The following is a 26,709-nucleotide window of genomic DNA, read 5'->3' on the forward strand; positions in this document are numbered from 1 at the left end:
CATCCACTAATCCCTTTTAAGGTAACTTTCAGTTCTTTTAAACCAGCGATTCTATAATCTGGGAGCTCTAAAACAGTAATTTCTAACTTTCTTAGAAATGGTTAAGTTTAATTAAATAATTAAATAGTCAGACAAAGTAGTAACAGGAAAGAATAATGAAGATAGAAGACTGTGTGAGAGTTCATAAGATATTTGAAAAGTTTGACTACATGTTCTGAAAGATAACTTTCCCAACTGCTAACATCCCACTACATATTTTCCTTTTTCAATGTCCCTTTCATTATACCGCTTCCTTTGCCTTTGGGCCTTCTGAATGGAAAAATCAAGTATTTGCAGCACTATGTAAAAGACATGGATTCAAACACGACACATTTAATTTCCACAAAAATATATTTAATAAGCTTGTTATATAAAATCAAACATTTAACATTTTCAACCTTTTATCAATTCAAACTCACTGGTAACTGGGAGTGCTCTATTTTGGAAGATTACCTAAACATATATTTACATATTTACAACACAGGTAAATATAACTGAAGAGCTACTTCAACTAATGTTGAAATTCACAGAATTCTAGAGATTTATAGGCTAAAAGTGCCACAAATTTATCTGTAGTCAAATGTACTGCACTAATTATGAACAATATCTTAGTAAGTATTAAAAGGAAAAAAACCTGGGAGGGAAATGGTGATCTTAAAGTTCTGTGACAAACTCTTAGAAGATAGGTGAAATCAATTTAATGACCAAGATTTCTTGACGAGTCCCTGATTGTCATTTTTGGCAGCTCAACCCAGTCTGTTGAGATGGCAGTGTGCTATATGCTGTCCGGAACCCTGCACTGTCTCATCAGAGCCATGCTCCTAAATGCTCCAAGGGCCCTGGTCAAAAGTAAGGAAATGATAGCAACTCTGAGTGCTGTATACACCTTTCCCATACAGGCTAAGGCCTTATGCCTAAATTTATTACTAAAAGATTACAGGCCTTTTACCCTTTCATACCAAAAAATACATTCTTACCATGTTTTAAAAGGGTTCTTTCTTTCCATTTTGGGAGGAGGTGAACCCTATGCATTATATATAGAAATATATCACAATTAAGGTCCCAAATCCTATTTTGCATTTTAAACTATGCAATAATAATATTTAAACCATCTGATTTCAGACAATATTCCACATTAAAGCAGTACACATCTGTTTTCAAATACTGCATAGGTTGTTTTTTAAAGAAATGTACTGCTGCTGTATGAGTTTACCAAGTGATCATTTCCTATTTACTCTCTGGTTATAATCACATTTCTTGCTGCATTTGTCTCCACTGAGAATATTCAAAGCAGTTTCTAATATATAGCGTTTTAGAAGTGTTTGCTGTGTTGGCTTTTAAATGATAAACATTTTTTTGCTCAATAAAATAATATTTTTAATAACAAAATACATGTAAAATTAGAATTTTATCATTTCCAAAAAAGTTGCCTTTATTAACCAAAGTACTTGTTGGCAGTTTTTTATCTGTGAAAATATTTTAAAGCCCTTACAAAAACCTAAATTTTATTTAAAAAAAAATTAACTTAAAAATTCTTGCCATGTTGCTGGGCATACCACTGCTGTCTCTGCTTGCGGTTTTCCAACTCTGTGAGCAGAGCCTGTCTGTAGGCTTCATACATTTTAACAATCTGTTCCAGTTCTTTCATGAAAAGCAACTTTAGCATTCCCTGGTATGTATCCAGGTCAGCCAGTTGGAAGAGTTCCCACTTGAGAATGTGGTCATATCTGTTTTAAAACATAATCATGCATATGTTCACAACACATACAGAAACAGGTATTGACAGCAACAAAATAATCTATTTTTATAAAGATCAACTTTATTATATCTAACAAACCATAAGCTTTAATTAAAAATAACTGAGTTGTTAACTTATTTAAACAGACTATCTTTTTAGGGAGAGGAGAAAACTGCTGATACTACTTTGTTTCAATTTAAGTTAAAAAATACCCATTTCTTTAATCTTTATCAATTATTCTAATGGTAACATTAGACAACAATTAACACAGATTTCAGACCACTGTGGTTCTGTAATTTCAGAAAAACACACATGCTATTGCTGTTCGTAAGTTCATCTACAGTTAATTATCAGGACTTAAGAATGCTGTAGACCACATTATGCCTGAAAATAATATACAAAACTGGGCAAAGTCACTGTGTCATTAGTGTTGATAGAGCTTTCTGAAGAATGCTATCACTACAGTAAACAAGGAACTACAAGGAGAATGAAAAGGAACCATCATTTGTGGGCTTTTTTCCTGAGGTGAGTATACACTATTAAAACAGAAAAACTCAAGCAGAAAGGGAAGAATAAGTTATTTTCAAAATGAGAGTAAGTATACTGTAGAAGTGTGTGGAGAAGGACTCATGTAAGATTGTATTTACATATATCTTAGAAGGCTTTTTAGTCCTTCAATGGTAAGTTGGTCCCATACTGAGAGGGAAGTAGTAAGTAATAAAAAGGAGTAATTTACACTCTATATTGAAAGACCTGAAGCCATCACTCTACTCCCAATTTCCCCATTTTACAGATGAAAAACCTGAAACCTAAAGAGGGTATATCTCTCTTGCAAAATTGTTTAGTGACTAAAAAATCAGAAAGGCAAAGAGTAATAGTTTTTAATGTTAAGTTTAGACAAAGAACTTGAAGTTCTTCTCAAATCATATTGCACAACAGATACAATAGGAAGCTCTGATTGTAAATTCTAGTAAATTTATTATTAATAGTTACATTTCCTACCCAATGATTCTTCGGTAATTCACTTACCATCTTATTCCAAAAGTATCATCTAATATATTTTTAAAAAGGGTTTTTAAAAAGGGAAACTGTAAACAAATAATGAGCAGTCAATATGAGCCACACTGACATATTTCTGTACAACTTGGGTACATGTACCATGAACCCCAGGAGCACAATATGCAGAACCACAAGGTAAATATATCTTGTGGGATCCTAAATTTACCCATTTAATTACTTGAGTGCTGCAAATCTAACAGGTATACTTGGTAGAAAGCTTTATATTCTCTTTAGTGGGAAACTCCAATATAAATAAGAGAGATACTATAAGAAATACTCAATGAGCCTCTATGAAATAACAGTTACAAGGTATTTCCTAGAACCTCTGCTATGCATGTAGCTTAAGATCTTATTTGTTTGAGACAAATTCATGATTCCTAGCAAAAAAAAAAACAAAAACAAAAAAAAAAAAACACACACACACACAAAAAAAACGCTTCAGGTCAGAATTCCATAGCTAAAGGACATTGCAGCAATGTCTATTGATTCAAGATGCTTAAATTGATGACGACAGTTGGAACTATAATAACATTAAAGCTCATTTATCATCTGTGTACTTTCTAGCAAGGAAAAAGAAGGGAGAGGATAAATTAGCAAGTATCACACTTGTTTTAAGATAGAACTATCACTCTAGAAGCATTCAAATTTTGAAAAAAGGAAAAAAAAATAGCTTCACACAATTTTCTGACTTCCCAATCACCGCATTTAGCATCAAAAACAGGATTAAGGATAGAAACAACAAAATCAGAATAATTACAGAAAATCCATTGGGAAGAAGAAAAAGCACTCCAGAAGAGCAGAGATAAGAAAAGTATGCAATTTGCCAATTCCCAGTCCAAAGTCTTGCCCCCTTGCTATTTCTATGGCGTTACTTCCCTTCTCATGTAAAACTTCCCAATATGCCTGTTTTGTTTTGTTTTTTAGGAGAAGTAAATATTTTCCATTCTTTCCTTCTTAACTAGCCAAATTATCTGATTCCCCAGGCTTAATTTTTAGTCACTTATATAATATATAGGTAAATCATTCAGAAAATAGGCTGTAAACTACTTCAGTAGCCTATACTTACAGTTTCTCTTTTTGCGGTTTTTCCTAGGGCAGTATTCTATTCAAGTAATTTCTTATAAATAACTCACACATGCAAATATCAATTGCTGTCGTCCTACCAAAAAATTGTGTTCATACTCCAGGGAATGCTGTCTTTAAGGAGCCAAAAGTCCTACTACTTCCAGCTCCAGGGACATGCAGCCTATGTCCCTTCATTGTGCCTGTCCTGCCTGTAACATTCTTCCTTTCTACCCACACCCAGAGCTGGGGCAAGACAACACTGCAGGACCGCCAAGCCATAAGGAATAAAATACAGTCCATGCGAAGGTGATGCTTGGACTGGTGTTGGGGTACGTGTGTATGAGGAACAATGGAAAGTAAATATGCTCCTGATGGCTTTTTCCTGTTATATATTAAACCTTATAACTTATTCTAGAGTTCAGCTTGATTACAGCTATATGATGCATTACAGACTTCTGAGTAGCCTCAGAAATACAACTTCACTGGGGCGCCTGGATGGCTCAGTTGGTTAGGCATCCGACTTCAGCTCAGGTCACGATCTCAGTTTGTGAGTTTGAGCCCCACATCGGGCTCTGTGCTGACAGCTCGGAACATGGAGCCTGCTTAGGATTCTGTGTCTCCGTCTCTCTCTGCCTTCCCCCACTCATACTCTGTCTCTGTATCTCTCAAAAATAAGTAAAAACATTAAAAAAAAATACAACTTCACTAAAATTCATCAATAAAAATCTGGAACAATCTAAGTCAAATTCTGGAAGTATATGCAAAATTGTTTTGGTAAATTACTGCTAGAGACAGAATTTTTAAATTTCTGGAAATCAGATTGGCAACCATTAACAAAAGGAGAAAAGATGGTAGTTTTTTGGCTAAAACCTCTCCTTTGATAAGTAAATGATTCTCCATTATCTACTTCATAGAGAACAGCTCATCCTTTGTTGATAGAACAATATCAACTATTTCCATTCTTTTTAGAGACAAAAACTTTGGACCAACTAAAAAGTAACAGGTTCCTAACACTCTTAAGTTTTTAAGCCATAAAGAAGTACTTGCTCTCTTGTTTCAGTCTGGCCTATTCTGAGAGTTCTGACCTATTTGGGAAAAAAAAAAAAAAAACTAAGTTGTTCATTTCGTAAAGTTTTATAGCTAGCTCACAGAACCAGAGTTGAAAGGGCTATGATCTCTGGGAGTCTGTTTCTTTTCATAAGAAGCAAGGAATTTCACTTATGTACTCTTTTTCTTCCAAAAGGAGAGCTTTTTTTGTTATTCCTAATGATGATTATAAAGTAGAACTAACATAAAGAGGAAGAATAACCCTCCTCGATCTTATCAACTCCCAGAAATAACAAAATTTAACAGGCACATATTCTTCCAGACTTAAGGAACACATAAATATGCATATTCTGTAGGACATAATATTAGCATATGAACAAAGGCTGTACACAGTGATAGGTCAACTGGTACCAAGAGTGAAAAAAGAGGGAAAAAGGGATGAAAAGTCCATCTGCTATTATTCCTTATTCCATTCCTATACTGTATAGATACAATCAGATAAAGAGGCTTCAGTAGGTTAGCCCAGGCACCAAACCAAGCTAAACATCTATGGATAATTAGGTACCTAATTTCAAATAACCTAAAACCAAACTTTTGAAAAGTATTGTTTATATCTTGCAAAATAGTATCTATAATTAAAACCTTTTAAAAAATTACGTTATCAAGGCTTAAATTTGACTTAGGGGGAAAAAAAGACCCTCCAAGATTGTTTTGTCTCCATATCACACCACAGATTAACACCCATGAATTTACAGACTGAGAAGAATGTTTATGTTGGCCAAAAATTAATAAATAGTTCATAATAAAAGGCCAATAACTTTATGAGAATGTTAATGTGGTCTAAATGAGCAGAATCATGATCAAATAATTATGAGATCCTTGAGGTAACCTATCAATTATTCAAATGAAAAGCCTGAAAAGATAATAAAAACAAATAGCTCTAAGCAAGAAAAATAACTTCTAAAATCTCTAGGCTAACGGCATACACATATGCATGATTGAATGCAGATGCACACACGGTTGGTAAATACAGAGTAACATGGCAAAAATTTAGATCAGAGTTGGCTTAACCCCCTGCAAATTTTATTTCAATGATCATCCTTCAAAAGTATGGTTAAAAGTCACTATTTGAAAAAATATATATGAAAGGTTTTACATTCCTTTCACTTGAATCTCAAAGATTTAATTTTTTTTCCCCAAATTCACTGCCCAATCATCTTATACTCTCTAAAACTCTTCTTTGGGCTATTTTATACTGATAATTTTGGTTTCTGAAATACAAAAAAGAAATAAAGAATAAGACTACAAAAACAAGTAACTAAATGTTACCTTAACAGAGTTGTTAAAAGTACATGCAATTATTACGTGTGAAATGCCTAGACAAGTAACAAGAATTTATTAGCTGCTCAGTATGTAATAATTTATTAAATCAGAGCATTATTAATTACAAAAATTAAGAGCATGATCTTTGTAACTAGAGATAAAAGTCTGAAATCTACCACTTAATAGTTGTATGACCTTAGCAGCAATAAAGCCTCCATTTTTTAATATTTTTTAACCTGTAAAATGGTTTTAGAAAGATTATATGAGATAACATACATAAAAACTAGCACCCTAAGATACATGGGAAGCACTGGATAATTAATAACTATTTATTTTCAAACACCCCCTTTTCTGAAATCATAGCACTTTGTATATACCAATGTTACTAATCTTATCACATTGGGTGACTGACCTAGTACCTACTTCTATTTTCCCAGACGACAAAGGCTAAATCTTTAAGCCTGGCAAATTCACAGACATCTTTAAAAACTGGCCCACCTAGTGTTTTCTTCTTCAGTGCAGCTTTACTAGCTCCACTCCATAGTAAGAAACCATACTAAGTGCTTACACAAGGCAGCCACCATGCCATGTGCTTTACAATGTGTGATCATTTATGAATAAAAAAAAAAAATAATGTGATCATTTATCCCCCAAAGTTCAGTAGAAGAAAAAAACTTAATTCTAAGTTCAGGAACTTGTCCAAGGTCATTCAGTAAGTAGGTGATGGAGCCAGAAATCAGACTTAGTTTCCTTCCTGACCAATCTTGACCACTCTTCTTTTTTTTTTAATTTTTTTTTTTTCAACGTTTTTATTTTATTTTTGGGACAGAGAGAGACAGAGCATGAACGGGGGAGGGGCAGAGAGAGAGGGAGACACAAAGTTGGAAACAGGCTCCAGGCTCTGAGCCATCAGCCCAGAGCCCGACGCGGGGCTCGAACTCATGGACCACGAGATCGTGACCTGGCTGAAGTCGGACGCTTAACCAACTGCGCCACCCAGGCGCCCCGACCACTCTTCTATACCTCTGCCCCCAATCATCATCATCAGCAGCAGCAGCAGCAGCAGCATCATCATCATCTTTACTAAGCTCTCAATGTACAAGGTACTGTTCATATAAAAAATACTTTAGATGCACTATTTTATTGAAATCTTAATAACCTTAAGAATAGGTACTATTACTATCCTCAATTTACAGAAGATAAAACTAAGTTAAGTACTCTGGCACAGGGTTACACAGCTAAAAAGTATCAGTAAACTCAAATAATCTCATATCAGAACTTACAGCCACTACATATATTATTTCCTCAACACCCTTGTATCCTGCTGTTTATTCCTTGTACCCAGGACTTACCTGGGTCCTTACTTTTATCACAAGGTATGTATCACTTATATACAAGTTAATCTACCCGCTATGAGAATGTAAGCTCCTTACTGTATCCCTAATATAGCCCAGGTCTGCGAACAAAGAAAGATTTAATAAATGTCTGCAGAACTTGTATTTGTAGCAAATGATCTTTAAACTTTATAACCTGTGATAGCTATTCCTCAAGTAAAATATTAGTTAAAAGCCCAATATTATTAAGAGAAAAACAAAAAGGTGTTACCGCTCACGCCTCAATAAAACTCTGTGCTATAAATTCACTTACTTCACAGGAGCTCGAGCATATACCTGAAGCCAGTCAGGAATTTCTGCAGTATGGTACGGATTTGCAGGTACCAGCAGGGACTGATTTCTTTCAGTTTGCTGTGGTTGATATGTGACAGGAGGGGGCTGATCATACCGAGGTACACTAAGAAAAAAGAATCAACATTCATCAGGATAAAGGCTCTAAATCTAAACAAGAAATTATAAAGAATATTATTTGACGTTTTTCAATGTGCCTCTTGCCTAAACTGAACTCCTTCTACCATATAAAAAAACAGAGATGTGCCTTTTGTTTTTTACTATACCAGAAGAGGAGTAAAATCCACCTTCTCGAGGAAAATAACAGGTCACTAGTGATAGATCGAAATCTAAACTAAATCTTTACATATGTTTAAGAAATTTCTTCTGTCTAGTATTTAGTCTTTTCAAGGAATGTCAAAGGAGGCCATAAAAAATCTGGAGATAAATTATAACCTTCATAACAGAAACTTAAAATTAGAATTATAATTTTCAGTAATAACTAGTAACTAGCTATACATTTATATTGGAAAGGTTGGTAGTTTCTCTCAAAATGAGAATGGATATGTTCTTCCTCCTTCAGGCTGAAAAGAAGGTCTGGAATATGTAGTACTGTAAGAGTGAGGACTGGGCTTGAAATATCCACATTAACTGTAGTATTTCCTTTCTGCATTTATCAACTTACCAAAGTTAGAATTGATTAGAACTCATTTTAAATCACAGAGACTTAAAAAAAAAAAAAAAAAAAGACCATGCTTTTAATTAGTTCTAATGGCCTAACGGGTTGGACAGAGAGAACAGCAAAGTGGGGAGAGAACTGTTATATGGGAAAATGCTAAGGAAAAATACTGACCCACCTGAAGGCTAAAGACAGAAATCTGGGAGGTCAAAATGATCTATTTCAGAATTGGAGACAAAACCAGAAGAGCCTGCCCCAAACATCAATATTTATGTGTATACCAGAAAAGGTCACTACAATACTAAACTAGGATTAAAATAAATGTTAGACTGTGATTAACAATTTAAAGATCAATATCCACCGAGTTCTACTCCTGAAACCAATACTACACTGTATGTTAACTTGAATTTAAAAAAAAAATAAAGATCAATATCCAAATGGTATTGTGTTTTATCCTTATCTCCTCTTTCTAAGTAGGTACAAAGTAAACTATCCCTTGATAGTGCAACTGGGAGGTGGAAAAGAACTGCGGCTCTGCAGTCAAATATGCCTGGAGGGTTTTAACCTCAGCTTGGGCACCTTACAAGTTATATGAATGTAGGCAGAACTGCTTCACTTCTCTAACTTTCAGCCTCCTTACTCGTAAATTTGGAATAAATTCATACCAAAAATGATTGTTCTCAACAGTAAATGAGCTAATTTAAGTCAAGAGTTTTGTATATAGATTAGCATAACAGAGATAAACAGCTATTAATATTATCTATGTGAGCTTAAGAAAGGTGTTTATTCTCTCCTGTTTAATGTCTACAGAGTTGTTAAGAGAAGCAAATGGTGAAAATACTTTGTAAATTAACAATTCCATAGTAAAAGTTACTGATGACAAACAGAAAATTCAGCTCAAGGTGGCTTGGTAGGTTAAGCATCCAACTCTTGATTTTGGTTCAGGTCATGATCTCAAAGTCGTGAGATGGAGCCCGCGTGGGCCTCAGCACAAAGCCTGCTTAGGATTCTCTCTCTGCCCCTCCCCTACTTGTGCTCTTGCACACGCATGTGCCCTTGTTCTCTCTCAAAATAAATAAACTTAAAAAAAAAAAAAAAAAAAAAACAGCTCAATATACTCCCAAATCTGGTTGTCAGGACCACAAAGTCTTCTGCCACCAGGTGATAGCAATCTGTCATCACATTTGGTTTTTGGGTTTTGTTTGGTTTTTTTTGCATTTCCCATCATTATTCATCAACAAACATCACTGTGCTCCCACTATGTGCCTGTCTCTGTGTTAGACGCCGGGACACAGCAGGAATAAGTGGAACTCATCCCTGCTCTTGGGTGGGAATTGTGATCAGGTAGAAGTGGGAGACTCAAAATTACCCCCATGACATAGGCCTGAAAATGGAGTCCAGGGAAGGCAGCAGCTTGCCTGAAATGGTATAGAGAGTAGGTGAAGGGACCAGAGCCCAAAATAGGCAGAGTGGCCAGTCTGGCTCTTTTGAAAGGATGGCAATTTCATTTGTTCAATAAACAATGATTGAATGTCACTAAACGGAATCACTGGGGAAAAAAACTTTTCAAAGTTGAATTAATAAATCCAAATATGTAAAATGATTAAAATAACACAATAATGATAAAGCTTAGTTTTTTAGGTGATATTAAAATCTATTTTCACAACAATTTTAATGGTTCTAAAAAATGCCAAAGTTTGTTATCAACAAAGATCTGCATTATGCTAGATATTAAAGAACATCTATCAACATGCTGACGATATTCTACCCATTTTAAATCTTATGGTTCAGAGAGAGTTAACAGGAAATATTTTCAATTTCATTACTAAACTAATACTAGCTTTTTATGTACTTTGAAATCCAGTGTGTATCTTACATTTACATACAATATACCTCAATTTGGATTAATTACATTTCAAATGCTCAAGAGCCACATGTGACAGCTGGCTACAGTAGTCACAGGACTAGAAATCTGGCCGTAAATGAGATCTACAGGATAAGCCCAAAGGATCACTGGCTACATTTGTTTATTTTTATTAGAAAAAAATTTTTAATGTCTATTTATTTTGAGAGAGAGAGAGGGCAAGTGGGGGAGGGGCAGAAAGAGAGGGAGAGAGAGAATCCCAAGCAGGCTCTGTGCTCTCAATGCAAAGCCTGACATGGGGCTTTAACCCACAAACTGTGAGATCATGAACTGAGCAGAAATCAAGAGTCAGATGCTCAACTGACTGAGCCACCCAGGCGCTCCTCACTGGCTAGATTTATTAAAAAGATCTGGGATGTTTTGTACAGTTCCAATTTTCACTTTCTTGCCTCACAACAGTAAGAAACAGAACATAAGTGTCAGAAACTGAGTAAAACAGTAAGATGTTATAATTCAGAAGAATATTTTGACACACTAGGAGGAAGGTCTATATTATTTATTTATTTATTTTTTTCTTTAATTTTTTTTTTCAACGTTTATTTATTTTTGGGACAGAGAGAGACAGAGCATGAACGGGGGAGGGGCAGAGAGAGAGGGAGACATAGAATCGGAAACAGGCTCCAGGCTCTGAGCCATCAGCCCAGAGCCCGACGCGGGGCTCGAACTCACGGACTGCGAGATCGTGACCTGGCTGAAGTCGGACGCTTAACCGACTGCGCCACCCAGGCGCCCCAGGTCTATATTATTTATAGAAATTGAAATGTAAATAGATAAATGTTTTATTTATTTATTTATATTTCTGGATATCTACAATCTAAACACTGGCATATTAAAGCAAAATATGATCATAAGAATAATGATCGTGTTTTTGAATTTGTCTAAAAAGTTTTTTTTAGGGGCGCCTGGGTGGCGCAGTCGGTTGAGTGTCCGACTTCAGCCAGGTCACGATCTCGCGGTCTGTGAGTTCGAGCCCCGCGTCGGGCTCTGGGCTGATGGCTCAGAGCCTGGAGCCTGTTTCCGATTCTGTGTCTCCCTCTCTCTCTGCCCCTCCCCCATTCATGCTCTGTCTCTCTCTGTCCCAAAAATAAATAAACGTTGAAAAAAAAAAAAAAAAAAGTTTTTTTTATATATATAAAGCTTATTTTGAGAGACAGAGAGAGAATGAGTGAGTGCTTGGAGGAGGGGCAGAAAGAGAGAGAAGAAGAGAGAGGGGCGGAAAGAGAGAGAAGAAGAAGAAGAAGAAAGAGAGAGAGAGAGAGAGAGAGAGAGAGAGAGAGAGAGAGAGAGAAATTCTAAGCAGGCTCCACACAGTCAGTGCAGAGCCTGGTGCATGGCTTGAACTCACTAACTGTGAGATCATGACCTGAGCCGAAATCAAGAGTCAGGCACTTAACTGGCTGAGCCACCCAGGCATCCCTTGTTTTTTGTCTTTAAAGATTTCATTTGAAAGTAATCTCTACTCCCAACATGGGGGTCAAACTCACAACCCCCATATCAAGAGTCGCACACTCTACTGAACCAGCCAGGTGCCCCTAAAAAAATTTTTTTTTTAATTATTAAAACCATTACTGAATCTAAGTCCTAAGAAAAATGTCATAAACTTTTAAAAATAAATCTTTCAAATATCAAACTTCAGGATGCCTTTCTCTTTAACGAAAATAGGAATTCAAAATCTAACATTAGATAACCTCAATAAAAAAACTTAAAAATAGAAGTGAAACTATACCTAGGAGCACAAGGATGCCTATACTGAGCCTTCTTATTTGTGTGATCCACGTAATAGGTTCCAAATTCTGATGACTCAACTCGCTCCCATCCTGGAGGAAGTCCTTCTCGCTCAAGAGGATGGCTCCAATGAGTTGTATTTGTGTTGTGATCTATATAATATTTTCTCCCTCTCATTGTCCAGTCCACAGACCAGCCAGGAGGAAGAGGTAAATCTTCAGAACCATGGTTAGTTAAATTTCCTAAAGATGTAGCAGCAACTCTCCCAATTCCTGAGGATAAAGAGAGAAAAAGAACAGAACAATTATTCAAAGCTAAAAAATATGCCATCTGAGAAACAGTTACAAAATCAACTATCCTGCTTATACTCTTTGGCCAAAATCCATGATTTCATAATTATAAATAAAAATTTTCATGAAACTAGCCAGTATTACTAATGTTTAATTACAAAAAAGGGAGGAAACTAGATTTCCTCTTTGAAATTAGTTTTTTTTTGGTTGATGCCTCCATCACTAGGCTATATAAACATTTAGCTATTAGCAAAGCTACTTAAGTATGTATATTGCTAAAGGAAAAGTGAGGAAAATAAAATTTCACCCCATTCAAGATTTAAGATTTGACATCTCACCTAAAACAGCAAAAATAAATTTGTAAAACTGTTTCTGGTTTATGATTACTTAAATATAATCTAGCTGTGCCCTAGAACCATTAAGTAAATTTATCAAGGTAGCATCATATGAGGTCAACATAGAAAAATCAATTAAATATCTGTATACTAGCAACAACTGGAAACAGATTATACCACTTACTATAGCTCCAAAAAATCAAATATTTACATATTAATAAAACAAAATATAGACAACAAATTACATGAAGAATCTGTATGCTGAAAACTACAAAACACTGATGAGAGAACTGAAAGATGACCTATCATGTTAATGGACTGGAAGACTCAATATAAAGATGCCAATTCTTCCTGAAATGACCTTTAAGATAATTCCATTCAAAAGTCCAGCAGGAGTTTTATAGATACAGACAGAAATAGGCAAACTCTAAAATGTATATGGAGAGACAAAAGAACTACAGAAGCCAAGAAAAAATTTTGTTTTAATTATTTTTAATGTTTATTTTTCAGAGAGAGAGACAGACAGAGAGAGATCAAAATTGAGCAGGAGAGGGGTAGACAGAGGGAGACACAGAATCTGAAGTAGGTTCCAGGCTCTGAGCTGTCAGCACAAAGCCCAATGCCGGAGCTCAAACTCACGAACCATGAAATCAGGACCTGAGGTGAAGTTGGACACTTAACCAACAAGCCACCCAGGTGCTCCAAAAAGCCAAAAATTAAAAAAAAAAAAAAATAAGAACAACGTTGGAGGATTCAAGCTACCTGATTTCTTTTTTAAAGTAATCTCTATGCCCAGGGTGGGGCTCGAACTCATGATCCTAAGATCAAGAGTCACATGCTCTACCAACTGAGACAGCCAGGTACCTCTCATGTTACCTGACTTAAGAATTAAAACAGCGTGGTATTGGCAAAGGACAAACAGATCAATGGAACAAAGAATCCTAAAATATACCTACACATACACTATCAATTGGTTTTAACAAAGATGAAAAGACAATTTGATAAAGGATAGTTTTTTCAACAAATGGTGTTAGAATTGGACATCTATATGCAAAAAAATTAATCTATACATTCTACCTTCTATAAACCTAAGAGGGATCATATACCTAAGCATAAAACATAAAACTATAAGCCTTTAAAAAAAAAAAAAGGAGGATAAATTTTTGTGAGCTTACATTAGGCAGAGTTCTTATATGCTGAAAGTGTAACCTATAAAAGAACCTGTATACAAATGTTCACAGCAGCTTTATTCATAATAGGCAAAAACTGGAAATAGCCCAGATTCTTCAATAAGTGAATGGGTTAAATGAACTCTGATACATATATAACCCAGAATACTATTTGGCAATAGAAAGAGGAACTATGATACATACACCAATTTATATCAATCTCTAGGGAATTTTGCTGAGTGAAAAATGCCAATCTATCTCAAAAGGTTACATGCTGTATAATTATATAACGTTTTTGAAATGATAAAATTTTAGAAATGGAGAATAGTGATTATTTGCCAAGGTTGGAAAGAGAGGTGAGTGTGGTTATAAAAGGGCAAACATAAAAGATCCTTGTGGTGACAGAACTCTTGTGTCTTTACTATGGTGGTGAAATACACAATCTACACTACACACACACACACACACACACACACACAAAGTGTTCAAGTAAAGTAAAACTAGGGAAATCTGAACATGATGGATGCTTTGTACCGAGGTCAACATCTTAGCTATGCTATAGTTTTGCAAAGTGTTAAGCAATGGGGGAAACTAAAGTGTACAGAGGATCTAAGTTATTTCTTACAACTGCATATGAATCTACAATTATCTTGATAAAAACTTTAACTAAAAAACAAAGAGGCATAACCTTTAGATTCAATATACATGTAATAACTGCCAAAAACATCTGAGATAGAGTGAGAACAGTAAAGAAAGAAATAGAGATAAGAAGAGAGCACTGTGAAAAACTAGTTAGCCCAAAACACTACTCTGGTATTTTCTCATTTTCCCTTCACAACCTTCCACAATGCTTCCATCTCTAGCAATCATAGGAGGAGATTTCAAACAACTGGCAAAGAAAAACTTAATTTATTCAATATGTATAATAAGACCAGTACAACATCAATTCTTAAGAAATATTAAAGAGTTCTTCAAAAAGGTACAAATTTATTTAAATGAACATTCAGAAAAATGTCCCAAAGCAGAGGGGGAAAATAATGCAACTAAATATTCTCCCATTAATTAAAAGAAAAAGAGGAGGAAGCAATCAACTCTCTGAAGGAAGATCACAAAGAAAAGCAAGAACCCCAAAGATAGGATGGTAAGACAACAAAGATAAAAGCTATGCTCAGGAAAGAAAGACGAAGACAAAAAAATGGAAGAACAAACATGCAATGTTTGTTACAATGGAGAAACCTGGCAAATCTTAACCAAGTATGAATGTCAGTATCACCAGTAATGTCATATACATATCATGTACACCTCCCTGTATTTGACATGAAGAGGATATTCCACTTTTGTGGCATTCTTTCCAAAAACAAAAATCCCAGTCTAATCATGAGAAAAACAGGAGACAAACTCTAAACTGAAGGATGATCCACAAAATATCTGACAAGTATTCCTCACAACTATCAAGGTTGTGAAAAACAAGAAAGGAATAAACAGTTGTCATAGACCAAAGAACACTAAGGAAACATGACAACTAAATGCAACAATTTGATAAGGGAGCCAAGATGTCCACAAAGTTCCAAAATGGCTCATCACCTTTACCAATGCCATATTAAACCATGATTCCTAACCTTTTCATGACACACCCCACCTATACTTTCTCAAAGTATTATGTGCACTAATTTTTTTTTTTCAAACTATTTGGGATAATTTTATAAAACCCATTGAGAGAAGAATGTACAGTACAAAATAACTCAAAACCACAGATTTAAAACAAAACATTCCTAGTAATAAAATAGGTCTAGCAGACAGGGAAAAAAAGCTGTATCAAGCTCTAGCACATGAAACCCCCCCACTCTAAGTTCAGCCAGAATGCTGAAACTTCAATAACCAAACATGCCAAATCTGAAAAAAGCATGCAAGGGCACATTAACACTCTTACAAAGGAAATGAGCACTGACAATTACTAGTGTCTCCTCTGTCCCTGGCCTTTTCCAAATATAGTAGTTCATACACAAAATAACTCTAAGGTAGTAGTATCACTACCAATTTACAGACGAGGAAACAAAGATTCAAGTAAGTTATTTTACCAAAACCACAGGGTTGGTACATGGTCAAATGACGAATTTATGACTAACAAAGTGTCACACAAAAGATCAACTGTAATTCTTCAAAGAAAAAATATGACTACCATTAATACAAGAAAAAGGCAGCTACCAAGTTTGAACTCAATCAGTGGAAAAATAACTTGTTTCTGAGATACAAGGAAAAAATTAGTTTTCCATTATTTCGATTAGTTTCAGAAAAGAATGAGTGGCATTCATAATCCTCAAAATAACTTCCATTTCATACAAACACCTTCCATTTATATGAAGTAAAACACTCATATGCTAAGTACATTATTTCCCATACATAAGGATAAAGGATAACACAAGGATATTATTTTGTCTCCCCACCAAGATTTATTAGATATGCTGCCAAAGAATTTACAGCTGGCAGGTATCTGTGAAATCTGCCCTTATAGACAAAGCTCAAAAATTCTGGTTTGCTAATTTTGTAGTGGATATGAGAATAAAATGGAATCTGAACTCTAAGGAAGGTCCACAGGCTTCAGGGTAATAAATACTAAACATCACAGCCCATGTTATAATCAAGATGTTGATAAAGAGATGTAAGCATTGAACCAAGCCAACTACTTTTTCTCCTCCTCTGCAAAATAATTACAAATAAAGTTGTATCCCTAAAGACTATTTACATCTCCTTAAAGATGATTCTAGGTTCACTAAATATTTATGCATTTCCTGGAGTAAACTTAACTTCAGTGGTTTTTTGTAAAGTCTGACACTTTTCAGTTCAATTTTGGTAACTTGAGTTCATAAGTTCAAGTCTTGCATCGGGCTCTCTGGTGTCAGCACGAAGCCTGCTTGGGATCCTCTGTCCCTCTTCCACTTGCGTGAGAGCTCTCTCAATGAACACTGGGGCACCTGGGTGGCTCAGTCAGTTAAGTGTGGCTCAGATCATGACCTCACGTTTCGTGAGTCTGAGTCCCACGTCAGGCTCTGTGCTGACAGTTTGGAGCCTGGAGCCTGCGTTGGATTCTGTGTCTCCCTATCTCTTTGCCCCTCCCCCACTCTCTCTCTCTCTCTCACACACACACACACACACACTCTCTCTCTCTCTCTCTCTCTCAAAAATAAACATTAAAAAATAAACATTTTAAAATACATAAATAAATAATAAAAGTTTTGAGGCGCCTGAGTGGCTCAGTCAACTGAGTGTCCAACTCTTGATCCCAGGATCACGGGATGGAGCCCTTTGTCAGGCTCTGCAGGGAGTGTGGAGCCTGCTTAAAAGTCTCCCCCTCTCCCCACCCCTCCCCCCTCCCTTGTGTGCAAGCTCTTTTTCTAAATAAATGTTTTAGCAGTCTGTTACTTAAACCTGTATAGAACTAAATTATTTAAATGCAAAACAAAGGAATTCAGTCTGCCATTAGTATTCCAACTAAAGACTTCCTGTTAACAGTAGAATTCCTTCCTTTGGCACATGGATTGGGTGCCTGACCAGTACATTGGCCAAAACATTAAAGGTCAAATTTCGCAGCTAAACAGAGAACTTGCTAGGCCCTAAACCTCTTTGAGACCTTATACAATCTGTTTTTGGCTTCTGCCAAATACAGTAACATAAAGTTAACCCTTGAGATAAGGTGTTTCCTGAAAGTCTAAGTAATTGGCAGGATATACTACTTTCATTAAGTCATTACAAAACTATTTTCTTCCACATCTTTTTAATGTTTACTACATTAGAAAAACAATCAAAATTTAAAGTTGTGGAAATAAATCTCTCTATAGCACATCTTTATCCTCCCATAAACTTTCTCCTTTCCATTCATTCAAATTCCTTGAACTCTTGTCAGCATAAATCATGAAAATATAATGAAGTTTCAAGTCTTTTCAGGATAAATTCAAGAAACTTCCAGCTACTTTTTCCTATTCAGATTATTTTTCTTTCTGGAAAACACAGCTGTTAGGCTTTTCTGCTCGGTTAATAATTGATTATTAATCCTTCCCTGACACTTATTCCTTCAAAGAACTGGTTTTTTTCCTAAAAGGTAAAGCATTAAATCTTATTGCCCTGATAGAAACTGTTATTAAGTGAAATTTCTCAAGTATATGATCACTGCTCTAATAAACACAAATCTTTTTTTTTTTTTTTTTAATTTTTGTTTTTCAATGTTTTTTTATTTATTTTTGGGACAGAGAGAGACAGAGCATGAACAGGGGAGGGGCAGAGAGAGAGGGAGACACAGAATCGGAAACAGGCTCCAGGCTCTGAGCCATCAGCCCAGAGCCTGACGCGGGGCTCGAACTCACGGACCACGAGATCGTGACCTGGCTGAAGTCGGACGCTTAACCGACTGCGCCACCCAGGCGCCCCACAAATCTTTTTTTAAAATGACATTCTTGTGGCGCCTGGGTGGCTCAGTCAGTTGAGCATCCAACTTTGGCTCAGGTCACAATCTCATGGTTCATGGGTTCGAGCCCCACATTGGGCTCAGTGCTGACAGCTCAGAGCCTGGAGCCTGCTTTGGGTTCTGTGTCTCCCTCTCTTTCTGCCCCTCCCTGCTCACGCTCTCTCTCTCAAAAATAAACACCAAAAAAAATTCTTTTTCATGACATTCTTGGGGCGCCTAGGTGGCTCAGGTGGTTAAGCATCCAACTTCAGCCTAGGTCATGATCTTGCTCTTCCCGAGTTCAAGCCCCATATCAGGCTCTGTGCTGACAGCTCAGAGCCTGGAGTCTGTTTCAGATTCTGTGTCTCCCTCTCCCTCTGCCCCTATTTGCATGGTCTCTAGCTCTCAAAAATGAGTAAATGTTAACAAAATTTTTTTGTTGTTGTTTAAATGACATGCTTTAGAGGCACCTAGGTGGTTCAGTTGGTTAAGCGTCAGACTTTTGGTTTTGGCTCAGATCATAATCTTGAGGTTTTCTGAGTTCAAGCCCAGAATCGGGCTCTGCACTGACAGTGTGGAGCCTGCTTGGGATTCTCTCTCTCCTCTCTCTCAAAATAAATAAATAAACTTTAAAAAAAGTTTAAACTTACCAAAACTATGTCAGACTGCCACTAAGAGAGGATTAGTAGAAATTCAGTTCTTGCAGTATTTCCTCAATGATATTTTGTGAATCAAAATTTTAAAACGGTATTTTAACTTGGCATTATTAATTCTAAATACTTATATTTAGACAGAAAAGCGTTAGGAATTTTATTAGTGATGTCTCCAATACACACAAATATAAGAAAAATGAGTGTGAAGTATTTATGGTAAATAGATTCTTTTAAGCTATTATTCCTGCTACCCCTCAGCTAACCAAAACTGTCTTAAGACTCGAGATGTGAAATCTCTGGACTCATTCATTCAGTCAAGCATTTGTAGTTGCAGCACCTCCTATGCAGCCAAGTGCTATGCTAATCCTATCTGACTTTTCTCTTTCCCTCATCTCTCATATCCCATTTGTGGCCAAGTCCCATCAATGCAGATGTATCCCACTTCTTCCCTTCCCAAATGCTTGCAGCTGAGGTCAGGTCCTCATTAACATTTAAAATAATAATCTCCAAACGTGCACCAAATGGAAGATTATGGATGATTGTGGAGTCACCGAAACTACTCATAAATAGTGTATAATGTTAAGAAACTCATTCAAGTAGGGGGGCCTGCCATGGCTCAGTCCGTTATGCTGACAGCTCAGAGCCTGAAGCCTGCTTCAGATGCTGTCTCCCTCTCTCTACCCTGCTCATGTCTCTGTCTCTCAAAAGTGAACAAACGTTAAAAAAAAAAAAAAAAAAAAAAAACCTTTTTTAAAGAAAAAAAATAAAAGAAACTCATTCAAGTAAAAAGCAGGGGTATGAAACTATACAGAGTATAATCACAACAATATGAAAAAAAAAAAGAATTCCATAAAAAAAAAGATGAAGGAAATTAACTGAAACACTATGAATCTCCGGCCTGATGAGTACTTTCCTTTAACTTTTCCACTTCGTGCAAATTTTCTACAGTAAGCAGCTATTAACTCTAAAAAAAAAAAAAAAGAGTTTAAAAAGCTTACTATTTTGGTTGGATAACAAATTATTCCTGAGATTTAAAATTACTCAACATTAGAAATATCCAAAATAAACACCAAAGCATGCAACTGTCTAATCCTTTGACCTAGATGCTCTTTAAAAACAAAAAGGCACAGGGGCGCCTTGCTGGCTCAGTCAGTGGAGCATGCGTCTCAGTCTCAGGCTTGTGAGTTCAAGCACCGTGTTGAGAGTAGAGATTACATAAAAAAAAAAAAAAAAAAAAATCTTAAAATCAAAAAGGCACTCAACCATGTTAATTTCTACATGCCTAGGAAAGCTCTCCTCTTTGATGTCCCAATGAGATTCCAAAGTCAGCTTTCACAAAATAAGCTGCTTTTACCAACTATTCTCTATTATTCCTCAATTTTCAAAACTTCAGTGATTTACTTTCTCCTAAAACCATAATTCTCAATTTTTCCTTCAAAAGCATCACAGATTTGCCCTCTTCTCTCCCATACCACTGGTACCTGCAGTTATCTTTTCTCTAGCCATCTATCTTGAGTACAACTAGTAATATTTACACACTGCTCTTATAAAATGACTTGTTTTTTGGGGGTGTCTGGGGGCTCAGTCGGTTAAGTATCCGATTCTGACTCACGTCATGATCTCATAGTTCATGGTTTTGAGCTCTGCATCGGGCTGTCTGATGACAGCTCAGAGCCTGGAGCCTGCTTCAGATTCTGTGTCTCCATCTCTCTGCCCCTCTTCTGCTCAACTCTCTCTCTCTCTCAAAAATAAACATTAAAAACATGTTTTTAGATGACTTGTCTTTTTGAAATCTTCGATGGCTTCTATTTGACTGTTTAAATCCTGCAGCCTGTTGTTGAACCACAAATCTGCATTCCGCCTCACATCTTTCTTTAAACTAGAACTACACAGTTCTTTGGATTTACATGTCTACTCTGTTTTCACCAGGTTATTCCAAATTTTCCACCTCAAATGACCTTCCTCTGCCCCTGTCTGAAGTCCAAGCTCAAAGTGCAGTTCAAGTCCTACCTCTTCCACGAATCATTCTTTAAGTATCCCAGCCTGGGGTGCATAGGTGACTCAGTTGGTTAAGCGTCTGCCTTTGGCTCAGGTCACAATCTCACAGGTTCTTGAGTTCAAGCCCCACATTGGGCTCTCTGCTGTCCCTGCAGAGCTGGCTTCAGATGCTCTGTTCCCCACTCTCTCTGCTCCTCCCCCGCTCATGCACAGGCATATGAACGCTCCCTCTCAAAAAAAAAAAAAGTATTCCAGCCTACCCTGACATCTCTTCTGACTCCCCTATTGTACTTAGTACCGCAAAGTCTAACAACCGTTCTGTGATTATTGTGCATATGTTGGTTTTGTTTCCCAAGTAAGATACCACAGGGCACAGAGGGCAGATACCAAGAAGGTCAGAGAAAATAAATAAATGATTAATACTAAATGTATAAAATGTTTTCTACACTCATGCTCCAAACTATTTCTAAGTCACCTTGTTTGAAGTTCCCTGAGTTAAAAAGTAAATGTGTCGTGTATTTATTTTTATACTGTCAAGATTTAAAGCCTACAACTTATCAGGAAAAAAACAATCAGATAAAAGTTTAATTTTCAGCTCTTGCTTCAGTTTATCTAGTATAATCCAGTACTTTAGGAATAAAGTACAATTGTGCATTTCTATGTCTTCTGCCCCTTGTACAAATATCCCCAAGTTAACAAACATGGAAAGCAGATTTAAAAAAAATTATATGGCTAATATGTTTGTTCATTCCAAAAAGATCAACAAAACACAGGCTTAACACCCAACCATTTGACAGAAGTCTTTCTGACCAACCTGGGAAATAATTATTGAACTATGAAAGCAGTTTTGTTAAGAGAAACAATGTAGGTTCTATCCCTTACCATGCCCAATTCTTCCTATCCACCTTTCTTTTCTCAAGTTTAAGTCCACGTCCACTTTCTTTGAAACTCTAACATTCCCATTCTACCAAATTATTAACAAAACTGGCAAAATGGGAAAGTATTTTTCTGGGAATGTCTGTTGGCTTCCCAAAACAATCCAGAAAAGAGCATCTTTTTAATTGTTAATAAATCTAATGTAGGATTTGTAATTTTAAGTTACCTGAGGCATGCCTCCCCTGATTCTGTGGCATTCTTTGGAAGAGATCGTGGTTGTATTCATAATATCTATAGTCTTCATGTGCACGATCTCCAAGTGGGCGCCTTCTCTGACCATCAAAATAATTATCTGAATAATAATATCGGGAACCAGAGTCTCCATTTTCAACAGCAAAATTAACTTCTGTTAAAAATGACTGAGAAGATCCATACTCCCTAGGGACATCTGCTAGACTCCTGGCAAGATAAGAAGGTGCAGATAATCTGTTGCTTTCTCTTCTCATTATTTCATGAGGTGTTCTTTGAATTGGAGTTCTAAGAAAACTCTGGTTTCTTGAAACTATTCCATCACCAGAAGCAGAAAAGGCATTTGGGCTTGATTCTGGCAAACAGATATCAGTTCGTCTTGGAATTGTTGGGCCATGTCGAATAAATGAAGGCATGAGATCTACAATAAAACAAAGAGTAAAATGACCACTTCATTAAGGAATTAAATACACTTTTCAAAAGCTGTTCATTTACACCTATTACCCCAAAATGCAAAATTTCAATGGACTCAAGCACACATCATTTAAAATTCTGACTTAAGATAGTACTTGGGTATTTAAAAATTAATGCTAATTAACATTCTCCCACTCAAATGAACTTATAATTTATATCAACGGGGTATGTGTAAACTTAGAATCAAATGTATTCTGCATACCACCACACAAAACAAGATGAAATGTCAGTAAGTTTAATTATGGTTAATGAAATACTCATTAATAAATGTGTAAAAATTGGGGCGTCTGGGTGGCTCACTCGGTTGGGCGGCCGACTTTGGCTCAGGTCATGATCTCATGGTCCATTAGTCTGTGAGTTCGAGCCCTGAGTCAGTCTCTGTGCTGACAGCTCAGAGCCTGGAGCTTGCCTTGAGTTGTGTGTCTCCTTCTCTCTCTGCACATCCTCCACTCGCACTCTGTCTCTGTCTCTCTCTCTCTCAAAAATAAATAAACATTAAAAAAAATTTAATAAATGTGTAAAAATAGGAAACAATCTAACAAATAGATAAAATTACCAGTATAATTTAAGATTTTTTTGTTGTTGATTTCAGTTCATTTTCAAAATTCCCAAAAATCCTTTTTCAAGCAAACACAATTTCAAGAATAAAACAAAACATATGCCATTCCCAAACATGTAAAGGTAAATTCCTTTAAAAAGAGAAAAAAAAAAACTTTAATTAACCTGGTTTCCTTTTGGATTATGTGGCACTAGTACATTAGTACACTAATCAAAAGCTGGAGAGCCAAAATTAGCTATGAAAATTAAAAAATAAAAAGATCTCATTTCAAAGAGGCACACAAATGTTGAATCAGTTCAAAAATGCCAAGCCTCAAACTATGGCTCCCTTAAGAACAAGTAATTATAATTCAAAACAAAAGATAACAGAACAATGGCCTTCAGGATATAGTACTTCTGAATATAGAACTTACATGGCTTAGACACGCCAGGTTAGAAAGCAAATAACTTTATAACAAAAAGAAAACTAGATATGGAAACTTTTATTAGCTAAGTAAACAATTAGAGAGCACTGATATTAAGCTTTAGAAGCTAACTCTAGAAAATCAATATTCAAATAAGCAAGCTCAAAACTCGATGAAATTAAAAAATACTACATCATTATTTGCTTTAAAGTATGGCAAACGTGGGGCGCCTGGGTGGCTCAGTCGGTTAAGCATCCGACTTCAGCTCAGGTCATGATCTCACGGTCCGTGAGTTCCAGCCCCGCATCGGGCTCTGTGCTGACAGCTCAGAGCCTGTTTCAGATTCTGTGTCTCCCTCTCTCTCTGACCCTCCCCCATTCATGCTCTGTCTCTAAAATAAATAAACGTTAAAAAAAAAAAAAGTATGACAAACATATTTCATGATTTCAAGTAATGTTTAATAAAGTTTATTTGCAGCAAACTGCAACCTATCATAAATTTAACCAAAAACCTAAAAGCATATGTAACTGAAAAATAAACTGCTAAAAAAAGGTTTAAAAATCAACTTTCATGGGCACCGAGCTGGCTCAGCAGGAAGAGCAAGCAGCTCTTGATTTGTGGGGTCATGGTTTCCAGACCCACATTGGGTGTACAGATTACTTAAATAAACTTAAAAAATAAATAAATAAAAATCAATTTTCAGGTTACTGATGCATCCATCTAATCTATTTTGATGTTCTATCAAGAAAGAACTGCAAATACAAGAATAAATTTCCAAAGCAGATGATGTGGTTATTATTTTTTTAAAAACATGCTCCATGCCTGGTGGCTCAGTTGGTTAAGCGTCCTGTCTTGATTTCGGCTCAGATTATGATCTCACAGTTATGTGAGTTCGAGCCCCACATCAGGCTCTGTGCTGTCAGCACGGAGCCTGCTTGGGATTCTTTCTCTCTCTCTCTCTCTCTTTCCCACCCCACCCCCCACCCCCGCGCCCGACTTGCGCTCTCTCTTGAAATTAGTAACTAAACTTAAAAAAAAAAATGCTCTCCACACCTCTCTGCGTGATCCTGGATAAATACTAGGAACCTCTATGAACAGCTTTCCCAATTACAGTATGAAGTAATTAACGGTTAAGTCACAAGGTTATTAGGAACTTCCAAAAAGTACACTTACACAAGTGCTCAGTATGCAGTATAAACATCAAAATATTAGTTCCTTACTTCACAAATGTCCTGAACACACAAGCAAAAATTAAAAAGATTCAGCTGAAAAATGAGTCAAATACCTGAATTGAAAAGTGATGGGGAGGTGGAGAGAAATACAAACTATTAAAAAAAAAAAAAAAAAAAAAAAAAAAACTTCCTGGCAATTTCCCCCAAAATACGATAGAAATCATTTTCAGTACTTCGCCTTTTTTGGAGGGGGGGGGGGGGGAGGGGAGGGTGTTATTTGAAGCAATTCTCACGAATATACCCAAATACACATGATTTTGGCTTCTCTAAGATCTAGGATTGATGAGGCTTTGGGAAGCGGCTACAATAGCGACGGTCAACTGTCACCTCTTCACATGTCTGCATCCAGCAGAAGGGCTAAGGAATTCTACCCGGGTTTGCACAACTCCCAGCACGGACGAGTAACACCCGAAATGTTTGCAAACACAAGGCATATCTTGAAGTATCTAGAAGAGGAAAAAGTATGCCCCAGTCTAATCACTTTCACCCCCATAGCATCAGGCAATCGGCAACCTAAGTGTTTCCTTAAGAACCTCTTGCTTCCAGTAATCAAAACGAAACAACACTCTACCATGGGGGGACAGGAAAGTTTGTTGTTTTTAGGAAGGCCCACGGGGGAGGGACTAATCTAAGTTTCTTATACTGTATCGGGTTTTAAACGATGACCACCACTTCGGGCACACAAAACATTAAAGAACAGTATTTAATAGAGACCAGTAGGAAAGAAAAGCCGCGGGAAGCAGCGTCGGGAGCCCCGCCTGGCCCCCCGCAGCCGCTCGGGCCAGGTGTGGGTGCGCCCCGCCCGACACTCACTCCGCAGCAGAGGCGACGTCTCCTTCTTCACGTACTTGCCCTGCACCTCGGCGGGCTTGGACACTTCGTTTTTGGTCTTCTTTCGGGACAGCATCCTTGTTGACGAGGCCCCAGGCCGCGCCAAGCAGCCTCTTTAGGGCTCCGCGCAGGGCGCCGGTCGGCCCCGCCGCCACCTCCGCCGGCGCCGCCGCCTCCTTCCCTCCCGAGCCGCCGCCGCCGCCGCCGCCGCCTCTCCGCAGCCCGGGGTCGCCCGCAGGGACTGCCGCATGTTCGGGGCGCTAAGCGCGCCGGCCACAGCTCAGTCGCCTGTCAGTCCCTTCCCGGATATCTGCCCACTCCGCGATGCTGCCCTAGAACTCTGTGAGCAGAGGCCAGAAACGCCCGGCCAGGGCCATGGTCCGCCGCCGGCCGCCTATTAACCGCTACCGCCACCGCCGCCGCCACCGCCTACGTCCCGTAAACTTTCCCCGCGGCCGCTGGGAATTCTGGGAAACTCGACGCTGCGCGAGCGCCGCCACCGCCCTTCCCCCACCCCAGGTCCGGGGCGCGGCTCAAGCTGCCGGACGCCGGGAGGCGCTGTCAGCTAACGGGCCCGTCCCACTGTTTCCTCGGAGGAGAAGCGGGTCCTGCGGACCGCAGAGGACTGAGGACGAAGTCCGCCAGCCTGAGCGCAGAGGCCGTCTCACGCTCTTGCTGTGGAACCCCTTCTACACCACAGATTTTCCCCCAGGACCTTGAGGGAGCGGGCGACGCCTCCCTACGCGTTCCCGTCGTCATCCTAGAGTGAGGACGTCCCTCTTGGAGTTTGTTGGACTGGTAAATTCAGGTCCCTGCTAACGCAGAATGCGAACAGAGTTGAAGGACCACAACGCTCCGGCTAGTGCGGTGACAAAAAATTCAAGGTGCCCCTTTTAATTGGGAACATTAATCTGTCCATTACTAGTTAAATATAAATCA

The 26,709-nt window shown here is 37.5% G+C and overlaps 1 protein-coding gene across 1 annotated transcript; it reads right to left on the minus strand.

Moving 5' to 3' along the window:
* Positions 1–371: 371 nt before the first annotated feature.
* Positions 372–26,243, minus strand: SAV1 (salvador family WW domain containing protein 1). Its single transcript, XM_045450946.1, has 5 exons — positions 25,753–26,243; positions 22,249–22,692; positions 12,265–12,535; positions 7,919–8,062; positions 372–1,766 (listed from the first exon to the last, which is right to left on the minus strand). The coding sequence occupies exons 1-5, from the start codon at positions 25,844–25,846 to the stop codon at positions 1,565–1,567; spliced, it is 1,155 nt and encodes a 384-aa protein (XP_045306902.1). The 5' UTR covers positions 25,847–26,243; the 3' UTR covers positions 372–1,564.
* Positions 26,244–26,709: the final 466 nt, after the last annotated feature.

Source organism: Leopardus geoffroyi, chromosome B3 (genome assembly GCF_018350155.1).
Source record: "Leopardus geoffroyi isolate Oge1 chromosome B3, O.geoffroyi_Oge1_pat1.0, whole genome shotgun sequence".
Lineage (NCBI taxonomy): Eukaryota > Metazoa > Chordata > Mammalia > Carnivora > Felidae > Leopardus > Leopardus geoffroyi.

What these genes read in the sequence shown, in the direction of transcription:
- SAV1 (XM_045450946.1), bottom strand. Translation starts at nt 25,846, where the DNA reads ATGCTGTCCCGAAAGAAGACCAAAAACGAAGTGTCCAAGCCCGCCGAG. An exon ending in GACGTCGCCTCTGCTGCGGA is followed by an intron (nt 22,693 to 25,752) that starts GTGAGTGTCGGG and finishes GTTTTATTGTAG; the next exon opens with ATCTCATGCCTTCATTTATT. An exon ending in AGGCATCCTTGTGCTCCTAG is followed by an intron (nt 8,063 to 12,264) that starts GTATAGTTTCAC and finishes CTTTTTTCTTAG; the next exon opens with TGTACCTCGGTATGATCAGC.